Genomic DNA, 18,303 nt, shown 5'->3' on the forward strand with positions numbered 1-18,303 from the left:
ACCCGCAAGACTGTTCAGCCTAAATTTAGATGTATCCTTTTTGTTATATTAGCTGCTTTTTACTGTATCTATGGATTCTGTTGTGTGTTTTGCTCAGCTTCAATACATGTCTGTCTGTGAAAGGATTGAAGGATAGCTTTAAGACTGTAAAGAACAGAGTAAAGTGAGATCAGCTCTGAATATCAGCCAAATTTCTTTTGACCCGTTTTACCCCTCCCAACACTCAAATAGGTCAGTACAGCCACCCAGCAGATACAAAATAGCCTCTTACTTGGTCTGCCCTGAGCTCAGGAGTTCATAACCTGTCCAAAGGCTGTGAAGATTTCCATCAGGCTTATTCAGTTTCTGGACCACTGTGAAATGGATGACCTTACTCAAGTCTTATTTAATGCTTGAAGTTTTGGTGTCTGCAGAGGGTAGATAAAATATAAATCTCATACTGAAAAGGCAAATACGTCCAATTGCTGTCTATGGAATAATGAATATTTTTTACAAACAAACTTGTGGTGGTGGACGAATACCATTTTTAAATATAAATTGCTTCAGGCCCTAGCAGATACATACTATTTTTATTGCTTCACAACAATTTGATAAAGCTATCAGGAAGTTCCTCCCTTTCCAAGCTGCTTTCTTGAGTGATTTCTCTGGATTACTCTCATCGTTATTTCTAATCTTTCTGTTGGCTTCCCACTCCCGCACCCTTTCTGATGCTAAGGACTGCCAGACAGGTCACTTCAGCTTTGCAGTGCCTTTGCGTGTGGGCATCATCGCCCTTTGTAGCACAGTCCATGAAGCTGCACTTGACGTGGCGTGACTTAAATTTATCTTGATGTTGCAATGTAGTTTTTGCTGTTCTTCATTCTGCAATTGTCTTGACAATAGATTTGCATAATCAGTGGGTAAGAATTTGTTTTTAATTTTGATGTTCCGATTAGCTTGATTCAGCTAAATAATAGAAGGTTGTGAAGATAACACAACATGGCATGAACTGGTGAAAACAATTGTAAACAGAACAAATAAGACAAATGAGGGAGTCAGGTTCAGTAGTTATTTTTATAAAATGTAAGCAAATACTATTTCTAGCTTCTGTCTTCTTGCACTGTGACAGCTGCTTGAAATCTAAACATATGGATTTATTCAAATATTAGTCACTCTCACTGCTTCCCAAACAAAGAGAAGGAAGCTTATTAATTTGTTTTCTGCCAGGGATTCTTGGTACAGAGGGATAGCAGTCTCTTCTGACTCTTACTTGAATTCTTCTTTTCCTCTTTCATTCCCAAGGCAACCCTGCGGACCTGCACCTTTGTCATCACATGAGGGAGTACCTAACACACTTGTTTGTTAAATTTAATGTAGAGGATAATTCTGAGGTAATGATTGTTTGGCTCTGCCCCTTCGCATATCTCACCCCCCACCTTTCATCTCCTTCCTTCCATCCCTAACTTCTGATCGCACCTAACAGAAGACAGTTAGCTGAGAAATAGCAGGAATTAAATCGGGCTAGTAATGACGTTACTCTTCATCTATTCTAGCCGTTTTCATGCATTAGAAACTGAAGATTATTTTTTTTCTTAAGTGATCCAGCACAGCTCTGCTTCCTGCTTGAGGAGGAACATACACACAACTGTCCCTTTCACATCATCTCTGCTGGGCGGGACTTAAATAATGTGGGCAGTGGTACCAGAAAACATGAATTTCTACATCTTCGGAAGGGCAGGTTTCCTTTAATAAGGGACCAATTATTGAGAGAGAGGCTGCTTAAACCATTCATTTTAGGGCATTTGCTAAAGTAGCGATTTGTATAGTAGGACCGAAAGAGTTTAGTGGAGGATGAGTCATGAAGTATGCTAGGAAATGAAAGAAAGATGCAATGCAGAAGAGAACAGAAAGGAGTAAGTAGGAAAGAAAGATAAATGACAGAGTCCAGAGTAGAAAAGTATATAGAGACTAGAATCATAAGCAAAAATGTTCTGTAGACACAGTAATCACGACATAAAAATGTTAGCTGGGAAAATGCAGAAGTGTCTGGGAAGTAGTCAACCAGAGTGATTAACTGAAGGAATGAGAAGCATAGAAAACACGTAAGAAGATGTACCATCCAGATAGCAGGAGAAAAGAAAAAGGCAAAATAATCTTTAAAGTATTTAAGTAAAATAGTTTTGGGGGCATTTCTGTATTTAGTTGACTTGGGATAGGATGGACAAAAGGAAACTGGAGAGAGGTTGTTTGCACACCTATTAGAGTGAAAAGACACAACAAGCGACACTTGTCTGTCTGGGAAAAGGCAAATGACAGCATGGACAGTCAGGAACATCAGCTCCTGAGTCCTTGATTCTGATGTTCTCTTAGTAACATTATAGGGACAGCTGCATCTTCTCACTAGGCAGGTAAAGAAAATGCCCTCTGTTCAGCCATGGCAAAGAACACGTCTGACTTGCCTCACCAGGGATGGTGGGAAGTGAAGCTGGCTAGATGAAAATGTATGCTAAGCATCAAAATGTGCATTGACATCATTGTCATGATAGGTTCAAGTCACTATGTGGTGGAACGGAATAGCTGTTAAAGCTCTTGCTTTAGTTTTGAAAGTAAACTTAATGCTCTGTTTGGTTTTGTTTGGCATTTTATACTATCAAATCTTCTCAGTGCTTACATGCTTTGATGGAAGTACACTAGCATAGCAAATACTATACCACTTGGATTTTACATTCTTTAAGACTGCAGTAATATTTCTGTTACAATCCTTTCTGCAGTAAGGGTATAATTTTATGCGAACAAGGCCAGGATTTGAATAATAACTCTTGGAAAGTTGATCAACGGTCTCTTCAGCTTTTCAGACAATTGATTCTACTAGGTGAGAGACAAATGCTCTCTGCAAGGTAGGCATATCTGAAATAAGTGATTATTCTTAGGTGATTTTTAATAGCGCTATCTACAAACAACAATGAAGACATTTCTGAGTACTACAAAAACGTGCAGAGAATATTATTAGCTATGATTACTAATGCACTATTAACATTCAGTGCGCAGTGATGTTTTGCACTTTACATCAGTCTGACTTTTGATGGTGTTCTTGTACTCTGGATAGTCTTGCCTGGAACAATGAATACAGAATTAAGTAGGCTTTGCCAAGTAGTCAGTGTCCGTTTAAGTATACACTGGCTCCTTTGTGCTGTATATAACCTGATTGGACTTTGCCTCTTACTCGTAGTGCAGGACAGAAGTTATTCCATGCAAATAACAAGAGAAACAAGGGGAAGGATCCAGCTGAATTGGGTAGAACAACCACCAGCCGCTTTCCACTTCAGTTATGGTTTGCCTTGTTTCAGAGATTTGAAAAGTTTAATGCCTCCATTTGCCCTTGGCTTTTTGGTCAGAGGTTTTATGTAGCAGATAGGATGAAGACTTCTCAATTCTTCTCTTTACTCCTACCACTTCTTCATTTCTGTCATATATATATATATAGTCATGACCCAAGTAATTTCCAGTACTGTTTTTCTGCTTGGCAAGACATTGCTGGGGAATTATTCAAGGGACTCTCTCCCATACCTTTGCATTATGGGGAGGTCTTTTTTTGAAAGAAAAGTGAGAGAAAGAGATAAAGGGTACATTTGTGTGGACACAGGAATAATTTAAAAAGTGGATTCTCGAAATATTTCTCCTTCAGCCTTCAACAAACCCAAAGAAAAGGGGCGAGAGAGATGTTTCTATTTACTTGTGAAAGTGACTTAATGTAACTGACCAAAATGAAAGGGCAGGAACATTGGGCAAATTCACAACAAACATAATTCCCTAAAAGTGTTTCAATTTTGAAGCTGATAAAGCTACTGCCATATGTGGGAAATGTAGCTCTTTGAGGAATAGTAGGGATTTTACTTCTCTTGGTTTTGCTTCTTTTTTTTTATTTCTTTTAATTAAATAATGTCTTGCATATAAAAACAAAAACTCTTCAGAAGTACCTTTATAAGCTCTGTGGATAAATCTCATCTGGTGGGGCTGGTTTGGCTTCCTTGACAGAACAAAAGAAAATACGTTCAATTAAAGGTAGTATTTTTGACACGGCTTTTGTCCAAACCTACTTGAGTTTCCCTTCTGCACATCATTAAATGCAGAAATAAAACTGTGTTCAGTCCATAACAACATACCTTCAATTTAGTTTATTTCACTAGTGTGTGCTGTGATGGTTGTCTTTTTCAGTATAAAAGCTTTTGTCACCGCATGATCATCTGCAGAACTTTGCATCTTTTTTTTAAGTAACACAAATTGTTCTCATTTGTGATCATACTTGGATCAGTTTTTTAAAAACACACTTGTATGCTGCTAAGAGGTCTGCATGAACTATGAATGATTTTGACATAGGCCTAAATTGTTTAATGTATTTGGACATTCCATTCCTGATAAACTGGCGAATTTTATGACATATATCATTAGAGTGAATGAACGAACGAGTAGGTGTTACCACAAAAATTTGGACTGTGAATGTGTTTAAAAAAAAAAAGTTTTTCTACAAGATATTATGCTAACAGTTCTAGCACAATTTATAATTTTATGTACTGAAATTCCTTCTTAATCTCAAGAGAAGTCAAAACAAATGTTTTAATTATTTTTTCAGGAACTGCAGTTTGAGAGACTGACTCGAGAACTTGAGGCTGAACGTCAGATTGTAGCTAGCCAGCTGGAGAGATGTAAGCTTGGATCAGAAACTGGAAGCATGAGCAGCATTAGGTAATGTACGAATTGTTAATTTCTTTGTAATGTAATGCGTTTTGTCACTGTTACAAATTACCCTAAGATTGATGATCATCTTGTAAAAAAGATTGATGATCAACAAGATTGATGATCATCTTGTTAAAAGAAAACAAACCAAAAAAAATTATACACTACAGAGAATGAGATTTTAGTAGAGCTTGAAATTTCCTTTATAAAAGATCAAAATGAAAATTTTCAAAAAGAGGCTTATTTTCATGCAATTTGGTATCTGGTTTGTCCAGTAACAAAATAGTAGTTACATTTGGAATTCATTGATTTGCTGTAGTCTGAATGGATTAACAGCAAAAACTCCTGTTTCCACTACCAATACAGCTGTAATTTTCAGCCAGAGCTTTTTAGCTTCATATTTGCAGAAGTGTATTGATAAGTTTTGTGAACCTGTTTTATCATAGTTTCATCATTCAAGGTATTGAAAGCTTTTGAGACAATTACTTAAAGCTGCTGACCTGACATCAAAATGTAATGATAAGATATGAGTCACTGTTATTTTGTTGGGTATGTTTGGGTTTTTTTTTGTTTGTTTTGTTTTTTTTTAAACATTGGCTTTCTTCAATTTAAGAAATTGTTCTAGTACATTGTTTGGATGATGGTGAGGTTATTTAAGAAATAGTAACAAAAGGAAGCTGATCTTTTGGTCAGTTTGCGAGTAAAGATTTTATAGTTTTGAGCTTCTTGATACTAGTTTCTTTGCTTTTTTCCGATGAACCTAATAAATGAAAGGTGATAGTACTTGAGTTTAAAGGATCAAAAAAAAAATGTTGTATAGACGCATCTTCTGTTTTTATCAGTGGAAATATTAGGTGTGATATCTATCTTTTAAATGCTTATGATTAAGTATGATATTCCGAGTTTAGTACCAAGTTTTGTGTGATACTAGTAGAAAAATTGCAAAAAAAATCTGTCACTACTGGAAGAAACACTTCCTCAGTTTAAGCAATTCAGGCTACATTTCAATCAAATAAATGTTTTCCATGAAAAGTAGGAAATAATTATTCAGCAGAATGCCAAAGATGCAACAAAAATACTGAATGTAACAGTTCAATTAAATTGGCAGAAGTCAGAAGAATCTTTCACTAATTCAGCAGCAGCTGTACATGAAGTTGATTTAAATATAAATATTCTTAATAAACCAAGTGAGAAGTAAATCCCTAAGATAAAATCTTACTTTATTGTATATAATCTTCCCCACCAACTAGACTTACATTAACACTAGAGAAACTGTATTACTTAGAATTATTTAAGCACAGAGTAGGTAATATTTGGCAATGCAGTGCAGTACTGTATTTTGCACCTTAGGTGCGCTCCTCCAGCACTTTAAATTTTAAGTATGGTGCGACTAAGTATCGCTGAAAAGCTATCTGAACTATGCTTGAATAATATTGAGCTATGTTTGAATAATGCTATTATCTTATAATTATTCCAGCCAGTGACATGGAGGTTGGGAAATTTCTTGTTTGGAAGGAAATGTTTTCCTGGTGAACTTCTTTCCTATTGGTCAAGTTATACCTTTGAGTCATCAGTGGTATCAAAGTCACTCAGCTGTTTCTTAGAGACTCGAGTTATTTGAGAAGTTGAATATTTTGACTACTACCCTCTCTGTGGAATAAACTAGTACCTAGAATTACTGGGGATATTTCATACAAATTTTTGACATCTGTAATTTGCTCCGCAAATATTTTACGTATGAGAGTTTAAAATTTATAGCAGTTCAACTAAAATCTGTTAAAAAATACTTCAAATACTGTTGACCAGAAGATAATGTTGAAAACTTACAAATAGATAGCTGTTCTTAGACTTGGCAAGTGATTTTAAAAAGGAAATCAGTAACAATCTAATATTGTTTGTGTTGGGTTGTTGTTTCTCCCATATACATGAAATGAGCTTTAATTTTCTGTTGGTTGTAAAAATACTAAATCATTATGGGACTGGGTAGAACTAACACAAATATTAAGTGAAGTCAAATATCACTCTGCTCTGCTGACTTTCCACTGCTCATTTAGATTTGGGAATGTTTGTTTGATGTAGTATAGCGAGACAAAGGCTTGGAAGATAAAGAATTATACAGTGAAATAATTCGTGTTAAGAAAAAAAGTGTCTAACTTCATATAGTCTTTTGGAGTCTGTGGGAGCAGAAGAGGCTTGCTTAAAAATACTTTTTTTCCAGAGGTATGACCCCCTGTGAAGCTAAGCTTTTTAAACTTACCTGCTTTAAGACAACGTGAATAATTTTGTGGCAAATAGTAAATGCTTTAAAAATCAGTTTCTTACTGATGCAGGGAAATTTGAATATTTTGCCATCTTTATTTTATTCAGCTACTGAATAATTAATTAATCGCTTTAGTCATGGTTTTCTGGCAGGACACAAAATAAAATCAGAACTTATACCAGTTATTACTAAGCTTTTATTGGTAAAGAGCCTGTTAAAACAATCTCTACATCAACTGCATTTATTTTAAATATTGTCATTATTCAAAGTGAAATCCTACCTGTAAGTCTCCAGTAGGAGTGAATATGCATCCTTCAGTGATGTCACCATTGTCAGATGACACCTAAATTTATTAGCCTTTATCAAGGAATAATCAAACTGGACTGATTGTAATCAGCATATTTTAATATTGGGAAGTTAGGTATTTTTTTTTGCCACTTAAAATAATTCACACAAAATGTCTAAAAGGAATTTTTCTTGTTAGTTTTTGTTACCTATGTCTGTTAGTACCCAAATGTCTAAAACTAGTACATGGAGCAACTATCCACATTTGCAATTTTAGTCAGGCTGAAACAGCTTACAGTGGTATTTTCTGCCATATCGTGGTCTAACGTGTTAAAACAACTGCAGATATGCATAACAAGTATGTACAGGTCCCTTCATTTTGGAGATACCAGGGAAACTGTTTTCGGCTTGTACCTGTTGTAGGTGACCCTGCTCTGGCAGGGGGGTTGGACTAGATGATCTCCAGAGGTCCCTTCCAACCCTGACTATTCTGTGATTCCTTGGGATCGTAGTTGTGTCGAGTCTTCCTATATGTCTTAAGATTGTGCCCTTGAAACCAGGTTTTTAGGAGTATGCTAAAGGGCTGTTATTTCTGGCTTCAGTTTTGCTTTCTGTACTCCTCTTGCGTATTTGACGCTTGGCCCAGAAGGAGTTGTGTAGCCAGCTGTACCGTGAAGCTCCATGTGGCTCAATTTTCAGTCCTTAAAGGCTTCCTATATAACCTTTTCTTCCACAGAAATTGGGATCTAGAAAGTAACATGTGAATTTGCACAGCACAACGCAACTCTGCACAGAATTATGCAGCCTGGATCCATGACAGGGATTGCTGTATCTCACACTGGTATAGCTCCATAGTTAGCCTGGTGAGAGGCAGGTCTAATTAGCCTGGAAGGAATCTGGCATTCGTAGCTTCTGTGATACAAACTGGTACCTCTGTACTGTAGTTTGCCCATAGATGTGCCAGTTTGTTCAGAAGAGATTGGATTAGCCAGAACTGACCAGTCTATCCAAAGCTCTGCTTGCAACACGTCTTGCTCAACTTGAAGGGACGCAAAGGCTCAGTTCTTCCACAGAAGCATTCTCTAATGTTGAAGAAACTGATTTTGGGCTTGCGAGGAAACACTGCAGCTTTAACAGTGTACATAATTTCTGTGCCAATTTATCTCACAGCTGGGCCCCATCAGAATACCCAAAGTAAATTTTCCTTGTCATATCCTTGATCGGTAGTCATTTTTGAGAGGGTTAGAGGACTACATTCACTAGGAATTGTACCAAAAGGACTTGAGTGCCTTCTCTCGGGAACATGTTCTTGGCTGTGAGTAAAAGGGGGAATCAATGACTTCTGATAAAGCTGAATAAAATGCTTAAACCATGAAGCAGGACAAAATAGGGAACTTTTCCATGCTACAGTGTTTCCATGTTGGCAAGCTCTGAGCAGTTCATTACTTAGCCTGCTGAGTATTAAAATTTCATCACATGTTGTATAAGGAGCCCAGTCGTGTTCTGTACTGCTCCATCCCTCTGGCTGAGCTGCTTATTCCTTCTGGGACAGATCCATCAGTCTGTCACTCCTGTCTGTATGGAGGGCAATTATATGCCTACGTATCTTTGAGGTGTTCAGTCTCTGATAATTTTAAGCTCATATTAATGTATTTCAAATTTATGAATTTCCCATGACCACATCATATAGTTCCTCAAAAGAGAAGCTGATGAAAGCGAGTGTTGTGTGTTTTTTTTTTTTTTTTTTTTTTTTCCTTCCGGAGATGAAAACAAAATCTCCAAGGCACTTTGAAGACTCAGCTACATGTTCGCATATTTTCTTTTGAAAGAATTTACACAAAATAGTGCCACAGAATGGAAAGACTGAACAAGCAAGAAAATAGATTGCATGCATGTACATGTAACATGTATGGAAGCTGTGTCTTTACGCAAACAAATATCCTTCAGACTTCATTGAGGAACTGTACTTACTTCTTTGTAAATCCTTAAAACTTTAAAATAAGTTTCTGTTTCACATTCTTTATTGCTGTTTTATGTGAGCAACGTATGTAGGTCTACTTCTTTTTTGATGGAGTCTTCCTGTTTGAACTCAGGAATGTAGCTCAAGCATAGCCTACTCTTCTTCTTTGAACACAGTTTGTAAATTGGTCAGGCAGTAGAATTTTTCTCAAATGAATTTTAACCCCTCACTGAAAGTAGAAGCAATTTGCCATTTGCAAGTTTTCCTGAGAAGTTTCTTGAAAAGAATGATATTTGTGCATGAGTGTCCTAAGCAACATAGTGAAGTTTATGTATATTACAGGTAGCAAAAATATAATCTAATTTACTGAATTGCCTGGAAAACTTACCTGCTTTGTGTATGCTTTCTTCAATGTAGCTCTGTCTTGGAGTTGTATAGGTTATTCACACTTTATTACTGGGGAAACAAATTTTTTCCTTAGGAGGACATAATGTTTGCAAATTCCGTGGAAAAAAGAAAAGTCCAGCAAGTCTAACTAAAAAAAAATAAACCTGTAAGATCCTTCATTTCAAGAACAGTCAAGAGACAGATGAAATGCACTGTGACATAGGGAGACAATTTCCACTGTGTTGATCAACTGCATAAAATTGCAGTTTTAAAGTTTTCCTGTACAGTTGTGGGTGGTAGATCTAATTTAGGCTACTTATTGTAGAAGTATATGGAATAGTCTTTATAGATATTTAATATTAGGGGTTGACAAATCCAGTAGAGGCAAGGCTGCCACAGGCTAGACCTGCACAGGTTGGAGAAATGGGCTGAGTGGAACCTTATGAAGTTGAAATTCATAAACGAAAGCAAATGCATAGTGCTGCATCTAGGATGGAGTAATCCCATGTGGCAACACAGCCAGGGGCTGTCTAGATAGAACAGCTTTACAGAAAAAGGCCTGCAGGACCTCTTCAACAACAAGCTGCCCATGATTCAGTCCTTGCAGCACAGGATGCTGGCTACGTCCTGGGCTGCAGTAGCAAAAGTCTAGCCAGCGGGTCAAGGCAAGTGATTCCTCCTTTCTATTTGAAACTCATGAGGCTACATCTTGTGTACCGCATCCAGTTTTGGGCTCTCCAGCACGAGAAAGATATTAGCATGCTGGAGCAAGTTCAGTGCAGGGCTGCCAAGAAGACTGGAGGCTAGAGCACACGGTGTATGAGAAGAGGCTGAGGGAACAAGGGGTTTTAGCCTGAAGAAGAGAAGGATCAGGAGGGGTCTTTCTTCTGTCTACAACAGGTAATGGGAGGGATGTAGAGAAGAAAGGGCAAGACTCTTCTCAGAGGTGTATTGTGGTAGAATGAGAGGCAACATGCAAGTTGGAACATAGAAAATTCTGACCTAGTTTCCATCCTTGGAGATACTAAAAACATGACGGTACAAGGCCCTAAACAACCTGATCTAGTTGGACCTGCTTTAAGCTGGGGTTGGACTAGGTGACATCCAGGGGTTCCCTTCCCACCTAAGTTTTTTCTATGCTTTTTACTATTATTTCCATGTAAATGCTAGGAAAATAGTTGTGTTAGAATTCTGTGTATTTTTTTATGCATCAAATTCTTCAAGTATTTCAGAAAAAACATTCTAATTTAAACTAATGAGTGTATGGTTTGCTTTTGCCTGTGAATGTAGGTATTAAAAAAAATAAAGTGGAAAAAAATATTGTTAGTGTGGACTCTGAGCCAAAAGAAAAAGATATGTGCCTATTATATTATGAGAGCAGAACAGTTGTTTGTATGCAGAGTTTGCTCAACAGTCACATTTAGAGAATAATGCAACTTTCAAGTAAAATTTATACACCGTCATTATTGGAAAACTGTTTTGCCTGCATTATGGTTCTTCATCAACTCGGCATGTTATCAGTTAAACGTGTTAAACTTTAACATCGCTTTGGTTACACTGATGTTTCCAAGGACTGCTGGGAAGCTTCTAAATTTCTTGCAAAAATAAAAAAAAAACCTCTCTTAATGAAATATAAACTAGAAAGTTAACTTTTAAAAAGAAAAAAAATGCACAGCAATTATTTCAGAGCAGAAATAAAAAGGATCAATGTTTTATCATTACTTATGAAAATGCTAGGTGTTATTTTTGTACTTGCTTTTTTAAACATAAGCAAGTAGCATGATGTTAGTAGTTACTACATTCAGGAAATGTAGTCAAATTTTTAAAAGCGATGTTCTTTAAGATGATTTGCATTTCACCAGTGGACAGAGAAGATTTTGACTAAACACTTGACAGCAAATGCTGTAGCTCAAAACTTCATCTCATTCTGGAACGTATGTTTGCTCAGTAGTTCAGAAGCTGAATAATATGAAAGTTTTGTCACACGCTGTTGCTCATCTTCATTGTGGATTGTGTGAAGTTTAACAACTCATGCTTGGATGAACTTTTGTCAACTGAATTAATCAAAAAGTTTATTTGAAATAAAATAAAACATAGCAATAAAAGGCAGGTTCTTGAAAATGTGAGTTTCTGAAAACAATCCTCGCAAATTCTGCAAGTTTGAGTATTTAGCTGTGGTAAGACAGCATTTTGTGGAGTTTTTTTGGTTGTTTTTTTGCCATTATGTCACAATAACTTTATGTTGCTATAAGTGACTGGGTCAGGTGGAACCCTTTAGAAAGATGCAGAGATTCCTCCACTCCTGACGAGCAACTAAAGTTGATCAAGAAGGGAAGATGACAGAAAATTCAGGGTACTGCAGGTGAAGGAATTCCAATCGTAAGCGGGAAATCTTCAGTTTGTGTATAGACCAGCAAGGTATATGAGTTCATACACAGTCTGCAGTGAACATTAGGGAGCAGCCAGCCAAACTGCAGAGTAATGGAATGAAATTTCTAAGGACCGAGTGCGGCTGCCCGGACTTGCATCAACTCAAAACATTCTTCAGTTGGCTAAGACCAAGTGACAAAGCAAGGACCCAGCTGTGAAGACACCTGGGCTAAAGAAGAGTGGGCTATAAACCTTTAGTTGTCTGGAGGAGAGTGTGTGGGTTTTTTCTGAGATTTTTCTCAGTAAATGTTAAGTTCCTATTTTCTACTCTAACAAAAGTTGTACGGGGAAAATAGGAGTTGAGTAGAAGCCTTTCAATTGTCTTCATGAAAGATCTATGTACATCCATCCCAAAATTCTGACTAGTTTGGGATCCTATAACAGTTCAGAAATGTTTAACAGTAGTGCATTTTAAGGGCAGAGTCTATTCACGGGTGATTTCCTTCTTTAGTTTGTGAATATATGACAAAAAAGAAAAATTCTTTTCCTCAATATATCTTTTGCAGTTAAGAATATCTTAAAATGGTTTCTCTTGGTGAAAAGAAGATTAACAAGTCCCCCCAAAATCCATATTAAATATGCTATCTTCCAGTCATCAAGTTTTACTCTAGAGCTTAGTGTTTAACAGGAACTGCTGACAGCAGAAGAAATGTTAAGTACAGCATATATAATTTCCCTCTTTCTCGGAAGCATTATTCAGAATCCATGAAAAGCAGTGTTGGTAAATGTGAAGAATCATTTACTTTGCAGAAGTAGATAAACTGAATCAAATGAGAAATCAAAGAAAGGAGTCTTTTTTTATTATTATTATTGTTTATTCAAACCTCATCAGCTCATAGCTGTGTCTGCATTAGCAGGAGTGCAGCACAGTTCTTGTAGCTCAGCAGAAGGAAACGTGCTTCTGAGAACACAGCATTCTTATCATAAGTGTTTTGAGAGGATTTATAACAGACTTTAGTTTCGCCCCGTGGATTGGCCTGCCATTAGTTCTTGAAGTAAAGCTAGGCTCCTGGAAAGCCTTTTACAGGTTAGTTTCTGAAAACTATTCATTTGATGTGCCATGAGGCCACTTCGTGATGCAAACTGAAGCTTACGAAGTGGAAAAGAGCGGGAGGTTTGTTTCAAAGATGCACTATTACTTTGAAGGACAGTGCTAATGTCAGTGGAACTGATACTGAACAGCATTATCCCCTAGAATGCCTCAGTCTGGGGGGAACAGAAGGAAAATGTTGTGCTGGACCTGTTGATAATAATTTGTGTCACTTGATTAACTTCTCTACTGCATCTTATTTGATGGCAGTTCTATTTAAAAACCCCTGAACAGGCACAAAATTGACATTGGTTCTTGAGTAGGAAAACTAAAATGAAAGGTGGGCCATGCATACAATAATTTTTTGGGTAACTCAAATCTGAGGAATGTTTTGTCAATACTAAACATAGTACTATCTGCTGTATTTCCAGATCTTGTATAAAGCTTATCATGTGTTATTGGGCTTGTGATAAAACAGAAGAACTTGGTAAAAGCATGTTGTAGGTTTCAAGGTAGGAGAGAGTAAAAAACCACCATTCTTTACTAAGAAGCCAGCCTTCTTGTTACATAATGGTGCACCTTTGGTTATGATGCTACTAAGCCAGCATGAGAATTAAATGAGCTGAAAGGAAACATTGAATTAGATCAAAATGGTGGGAATATGTGCAAGTGTTTTTTATACCTCAATGTTTTCTTTGAAGTCTTAGCAAAAAACTCAATGCAATCTGTAAAAGGCATAAAAAAAAAAAAAAAAAAAAAAAAAAAAAACACAACAAATGCCAAACCAAAAAAAAAAAATAAAACCAGAGAGACTTTCTTAGAAAAAGTTGAAGAGATAGTATTTTTGCTACATTCAAAATCCTTAAGGAGTGCATTTGGATAATCTTAGAAGAAAAGAAACTGAAGCAGCCTTTCTCAGACCATAAGCAGGAATGAACAATGTGGTTTGAATCCTTGGCCAGTTTAATAAAGTGTTTTTTTCCCATGTCAGTTTTCAGTCTATAGCTTAGCTAAGTCATTTAGGGATTCTCCTCCCCCATACCATTCATGTTTTCCAACAATCTACTTACCTTCCAAAAAAAAAGTTGGTGACTTTCTAGGTGTTGGGTTGCTAGCTGATGGACGATGGTCAATGTGTTAATGTGTGTCTGCTAAGTAATAGCTGGAACCCAGCACTTCTGAAAAACAGACTACTAATTTACATGCCTAAACACAGTATTTAGACACTTATGAAATCTTTGCTTAGAAATAAGAGGTTTGTGAAATACGTAAGTTGTCAGGAAGTTGAATGGACAGATTCTGCTAATTGTGACAAATATTACAATATACGAAGCCTAATTTCCTAAACCAGTTTGACATCAACAGTTGATGTTGCTGGTTTCATGTGTACTACCAAATGTAAGAGTGTTCAGGTCAGAGAATGTGTTTTAGAAGTAAGACAAAGTGATTGGGGTAATGCTGAGGTTAGTATTTTCAATACTCCTGTTTTACCTTGTACTTGCTATCTCTTGATCTTTTGGTGATGAAATGTAGAGACCTGAAAGGTGATGGACCCTCTGTCCTATTAGACTTGATGAATAAATTAGTTTGAGACCACTACTGAAAAAGGAAGATTTGAAGAAATTGTTCATTATAGGAAATAAGTTGCGGTTGGAACAGTGGGTACGATTCGTGTTAATAATGTGATTAGTTAATTACATTGGCCAGACAGTTTACTGGATTAAAACATCAGACTTGTGATCTGATCATTTAGAGCAACCTGATATAAGATTAAGTTTCAGCCTGTTTCTACTCATTGTATGAAAGTCCAGTATTTAGGGAAATGGTTAAAAAACTAGAAGTTGTTGGTACAAAAGTGAGAAAATGAGATAAAATGTTGTACAACTTTTTTTTTTTTGTATTTCCATTAATATAACATCTGTGGGGGCTTTGTGCTGGTTCTCCATAATAAGGCACATCAAGAAAACAGATTAGTTCTGTTGATCCTCTACAGGGAACTAACCAGTTTTGCAGTTTTGCAGCACATAAGCTTCTGTCGCTGAAAGGCAGATTTCCAGCCAGTGTCCAAGCAATCAGGTCTGGTGAGATTTTGTTTTTTTTACAGTACGTCCATATCTTTTACAATAGTATCATGGGTCATATCATTGCCTGACAGATATGTCTCTGAAGGCACCAACTCCAACAAGACTTAAAACACCCCCTCCACAGATGCTCTCCTTCTTGTTCTGCTTTCCAAGTATCCTCTTAAGATATCACCTTCATGAAAGGAGTAACACAGTAATGTTCAACATTGCCAAACTCATAACACTGGCATGTTTATGAAATTAAAGTATCAGATTTTATTTTAATCTCATCAAAGTTACTGCAGAGAAGCTATGACAATAAGGATGTAGATATTTTTCTCTCTAGTGGCATAAGTAACAGTCTTACAGGCTGAAAGCCTTATCTGGAGCTGCCAGGTGTCACTTAGATTCTCTCTTAGTTAGCTTAAGTCTTTCCTTATTTCTTTTTCACTAATACCAGGAAAAAAAGAAAAAGCAAAACCACAAAAAGCAGAATGACGACAACAGAAAAAACAGCAGACACTTTACATATCAACTTTTACTGATATGTAAGCCAATGAAGACTGTACTTCACAGTGTATTCTCTACCTTAGTGCACTTCTGGCATGACGCTAATATATCTGAAAAAAATTTCCAATTTTTTAATTCACAATTTAAATGTGTTATTGCAAGCCGGACGCTTGAATATTGCACTAATTTGAAATAAACATGGAAATACTGATCTTAGGAAATGTATCGTTGTTAACGTAAAACTTGGTTATGTCTTACAAAGTGAGGTTCTGTCTTCAGACTACTTTTGACAAGCCATTTGTTGAAAAATTAGAGCAATACAGTTTACCATTAAGGAGGGATATACACTGTAACAGATTGCCTGAGGAGACCATAAAAACTATCATTTGAAGCTTAAGAACATGTAGAGTATCTATCAAGAATGGGACACAAATGACAAGACTATTTCTCTACAGCCCTTCTAGCTCTCCTTTTTATGATACCTTGCTGGGCTCTGCTTTAATAATTTGACAACGTTCTTTTTGTCCCCATCATTACTTATCAGAAGTTGAAATGTTTTCGGGAGACAAGATTGAGGATAATGCTGAGGAGAAGTGCCTTTCTGTTACAAAGTTTTTGAATTTAGACTGTTTGCAGGAAACTTTTGTAAAACTTGTCCGGGAAAGTTCATTTTTAGTGCTTACTGCTTGTGGGTCAAAGGTACTACATACCATTTTTCTGGTATCTTAGAAATTGCTAGTTTACAGCTGAGAGCAAATCCTGTAACAAGGTGGCAGTATTTAATGGCCATGGGCAATTGCCATCAAACACTGAAACAGAAGTAAGGCATCCAAGATGCTTCAAGGAGTCAGTTCTGAGGAATCACAGAGACTAGAGGCTGTAGTAGTCTGTTATTAATGTTGCCTGCTGGTTTGTATTAAACCAAGATTTCAGTTGTTCCTTAGTTACCGAGCTGCACCTTCAGGTTGAATATTTTCTTCTCAAGATGCGCATACTGACGTTTTGAAGGTAATTTCAACTAATCATCATTATTGTTGTTGTTGTTATAGACTTGCACCAAAGGGCCTTGCTATTAACAGAGGAACTAAATGTTCTTTTGCGACGTTACAGAGGTAAATCCCTATTTTGCTACGATGCTTGTTGCCATCTGCCTAATCCGGTGTACAATGGGGCAGAATACCGGAGCTGGGAGAGCAGTCTCTTCAGTATTATCCCATCCTTCCCTCTGTGTTGTCAGGGTAAGGAGGGGTCCTTCCAAGTCCAATGGCAAAAGGTCAAGAATCAGACCTCCACGTGCATTTAGCATCCTCGTTACATGCGTGTATGAGGGGGGAAAGTTGGGGAGAAGGAACTTTTTTTTCAAAATGTGGATGAGGCTTCTTGGAAGAACCCAGATTCAGTCTAAAAAGATTTGTATTTAATGATCACATGCCAGAATCGGAGGGTCTGAGAAATGAAGAGTGGGATGAAGAGCAAGATGAAGAAAATGAAACAGGGGCAGAGCCTAGAGAAGAGCAGGACAGGAGGATAAGGCAGAGGAGTCAGGGAACCATATTATCCCCTGCTTACAGTTGGAGGACCAAAGACGAAAGTTGAAAATACCCATTTATCCTGGCTACTCAATCAGACATCTAGGACCGATTGCTGAAAACAGATCTTAACTGGATTCGTTTGCTGCTGTGAGTATTCATCACATCTGTATGTCAGTTCCTGATCTGGTTATTAGGATCCCTGTATATCTGGAAAGCTGCACAGAGAAATGAGGAGCGGACAATACCTGACAAAGATTCAAACAAATCTTTACAACAACAGAATTAGGCAGCAGAAGTGGATAGAATTCCACTGGATTGCCATCAGCTATTATAAGCAGATAGCTATTCCTTTTCCTGATGCACGTTTTGCAAGTTATGAAACTCCATTGGTCCTGTAGACAATAGCCTCCCCCCGCACAAACATGATTTATCCCCAGAGCAGTTTAGAAATGAAACGGACGTGAAACAGAAGTTGTGTAACAATGCATTTGTACAAGGAGTAAGTCAAAATGCAGCCAGCTGAAGGCTTCCCAGAACTCCAGATAGCACTCCCCCCCCCCTTTTTTTTTTTTTTGTTCCACAGATGAAGGCAAAGCCTATCTCATTGCTGTTCTTGAGAAAACAAATTCAATTTTGTGTTAAGTTGCGAGGAAGTACTGCAGTCAGGCACAGTATTTTCTCTTCCTTCACCACCCCAACCTTCTGCTTCTCACCGTCTGAGCTTGTGTAAGTGACCTTGATTTCTGTCTTGAACATCTTCTCTTTTGATACCATTCTTCTCCATTGCCTAAATGGATATTCCAGCTAACTCACCAAACACTGCAATCTGCCAAAATAAAGCCCTTACCTCGGGCTCTCGGGATTTCCTTGCTTTGGCAAGTCCTGATCACTTTTCACCAAGTGCGGATGTGGGAGCAGTTACTAATGCTTCCTGTCAAAACCTCATCCAGGCTAGTTTACCTGTCCCTAGCAAATGACTAAGTTACTTTTGCATTAAGCTGGCTTTGTTTGGGTTCTTAGTTTTAACAAAAGTATAGTTGTTTTCCAATGCAGTCTTTCAAGAAACAGGAGGTTTTCAATAAAAATGCCTTGGTGGATGTTACAGACTTCTCATCAGTCATAGCTTTCAAAAC

General features: G+C 37.2%; 1 protein-coding gene across 1 annotated transcript in view; it reads left to right on the forward strand.

Annotated features, from left to right (window-relative positions):
- The window catches only part of CTNND2 (catenin delta 2), a gene marked incomplete at both ends in the record, with an annotated part of 573,915 nt that overhangs the window by 136,115 nt on the left and 419,497 nt on the right, over nt 1–18,303 (forward strand). Inside the window, one exon of the mRNA XM_082479407.1 lies at nt 4,610–4,722. Within this exon, the coding sequence (XP_082335533.1) occupies nt 4,610–4,722 (113 nt within the window). The remainder of the gene's footprint in view (nt 1–4,609; nt 4,723–18,303) is intronic.

The sequence above is a fragment of the Vanellus vanellus genome (assembly GCF_965231255.1).
Source record: "Vanellus vanellus genome assembly, chromosome: 2".
NCBI lineage: Eukaryota > Metazoa > Chordata > Aves > Charadriiformes > Charadriidae > Vanellus > Vanellus vanellus.